Source organism: Myotis davidii, unplaced genomic scaffold (assembly GCF_000327345.1).
Source record: "Myotis davidii unplaced genomic scaffold, ASM32734v1 scaffold5886, whole genome shotgun sequence".
In the NCBI taxonomy this organism is placed as follows: Eukaryota; Metazoa; Chordata; class Mammalia; order Chiroptera; family Vespertilionidae; genus Myotis; species Myotis davidii.
Window position 1 is genome coordinate 59355 of NW_006297020.1, and position 2469 is coordinate 61823.

Here is a 2469-nt window from a genome sequence, read left to right on the forward strand (position 1 = left end):
AGTTCCGGAGAAATGTCTGGGCTTCAGATGGAGATGTGGAAGTTGCCAGAACATGTGAAAAGGTTAAAGTGGTAAGTTTGGATGCCATCACTTAGTGGGAACAACTAAGGATACAAATGGACCAAGTTTGGAAACCTAGTCTGTGCCACAAATGGAGCTAAGGTTTTTGTTTGTTTTGTTTGAATTGTTGACACTATTACAGATGTCCTGCTCCCCTTCTCATTGAAGTGGAAGAAAATGAGAAGAACCCATAGAATCACATAGTCTGGGATCTTACATACATTCAACAATTGATACACAGTGTGACTTGGCAGGTAATTGAATGCTATATTTTTCCATCTGCGAAATAGTGATAATACCATCTATACTTATGTACAATTGCCATAAGGGTAGAATAAAGATATAGATAAAAACTTCTTTTATGAAGTCCAAACTACCACACAGAAGAGAAGCAACCTTCCACTTTGAATTTGTATACTAGCTTCTACCATCTTTTCCCATTCCTGGAGAAACAAATTTTAGGGCCCCTAGAATTTGTTATTCCCATGTAAAGACAAAATATACACATGCAGTAAAAGGGTTGTAAAAATCAATTTCAGGTTGGAAAACACAAGGTAGACATGAAAATAAATCAGAGAGGAAAATGGCTAACTGATAACCTATGTGACTTGTGCAGGGGGAGGTATGTAGGAGGCATTTACAGGGAAACTGGGAGCTGAAATATTCAGTATTGACCTAAGAGTATAGAGATTTATTTTTAAATGCTACTGCCATCAAAGCAGAGTTCTGATTTTAAAAATAATATACTGGAATGAATAAGTTAAGAACGTAAGTCATAAAGATCACTGAAAATGGTACTTCTTAAGCTGTGCTTTGCCAAGGTCGCCCGGGTATGGGGAAGACAAAGATGTCATAAAGATTCACTTACCTAGTTCAGCTCCAATGTATCTGTTTTACATACTGAGCAATTGTGCAGCATGTCATTCGAATTGAAGTTAACATGGTGAGGGAAAATATCTGGAATAATAATCCAATCTTAATATATCTAAGGAATAAAATTATGAAAAAATATCAAGTGCTACAATCATAAATAACAAGAAAATATCTTTCTACAAAGGACTCTTCCCAGGGCTCCCTTTATATCTCTGTTCCTCAGGCTGTAGATGAACGGGTTCAGCATGGGGGTCACCACAGTGTACATCATAGCCATGACCATATCCTTCACAGTAGAATTATCAGCTGATGGGAATAAATAAAGAGCAATAATTGTCCCAAAGAACAGTGACACCACAGCCAGGTGGGAGCCACAGGTGGAGAAGGCCTTGCGCATACCTCTAGCAGAAGGGACCTTGAGGATGGATGACACAATTCGTGCATAGGACATGACGATGAGTAGGAACGACATGACAACAATGAGACCTCCGAGAATAAATATAACCAAGTCATTAACTCGAGTGTCAGAGCAGGACAGCTTCAGCAGAGCAGACATGTCACAGAAAAAGTGAGAAATCACATTGTTGGCACAAAAACTCAACCTGGCCACGAGCAGAGTGTGTAACATGGCATACAACGTGGTCAGCCCCCAGGACAGAGCCAACAGGGAGAGACAGAGCTTTGGGCTCATGATGGTGGTGTAGTGCAGGGGGAAGCAGATGGCCACATAGCGGTCATAGGCCATGGCCACAAGGAGGAAGCTCTCCAGGTCTGCAAAAAACAGGTAGAAGTACATCTGGGTCAGGCAGCCTGCATAGGGGATGGATGGGTCTTGGCTCTGCATGTTGTGCAACAATTTGGGAACGGTCACTGAAGAGAAACAGATATCAGACAGAGACAAATTGCTGAGAAACAAATACATGGGCGTGTGGAGCTGAGAGTCCAGGCGAATCAGGAAAATGATGAGGAGGTTCCCCAGGACGGTGGTAACGTACATGACCAGGAACAGGGCATAGAGCAGGTTTTTCTGCTCTGACTGGATGGGCAGGCCCTGGAGGAGGAACTCTGTGATGGCAGTTTGATTCCTTCCTGTCATATCTGTGTCCAGTATCTTTAGGAAGAAATAATAGTGTCCATTAACACCGGAATTTAAAAATGAACACATTTCTATGAGACATAATGTTGTAGGTACTCTACAAAAATACTTTACATCACATTTTCACCATCATTACAATCTCTACATTTCAAATCTCTATAATCAGAAACTCTTATTAAAAACGACTCTTTTTTTTAACTTTGTTTTAATACATAATGATGTTCTACACTTTTTGAAATGCTCTAATCGATTAGCTACTAAGACACATAATGTTTCAGTTTTTCTCATATCTGCTGGGTCAGACAGCCTCAGTAACTATAATTGTCTCCTGCTCAGTCAAAATCTTACATGATGATGTTCCCTCAGGGCTTTTTCCTAAACACTCTTTTACTTCAAAGACTGATTACCATTTAAACTTTATCAGTGGTTCTCAACCTGTG

General features: G+C 40.3%; 1 protein-coding gene across 1 annotated transcript; it reads right to left on the reverse strand.

Moving 5' to 3' along the window:
* Window positions 1-1084: 1084 nt before the first annotated feature.
* On the reverse strand, window positions 1085-2029 carry LOC102752990 (olfactory receptor 1E2). The gene has a single exon (XM_006772638.1). It carries the CDS (start codon window positions 2027-2029, stop codon window positions 1085-1087), a length of 945 nt encoding a protein of 314 aa, XP_006772701.1.
* Window positions 2030-2469: the final 440 nt, after the last annotated feature.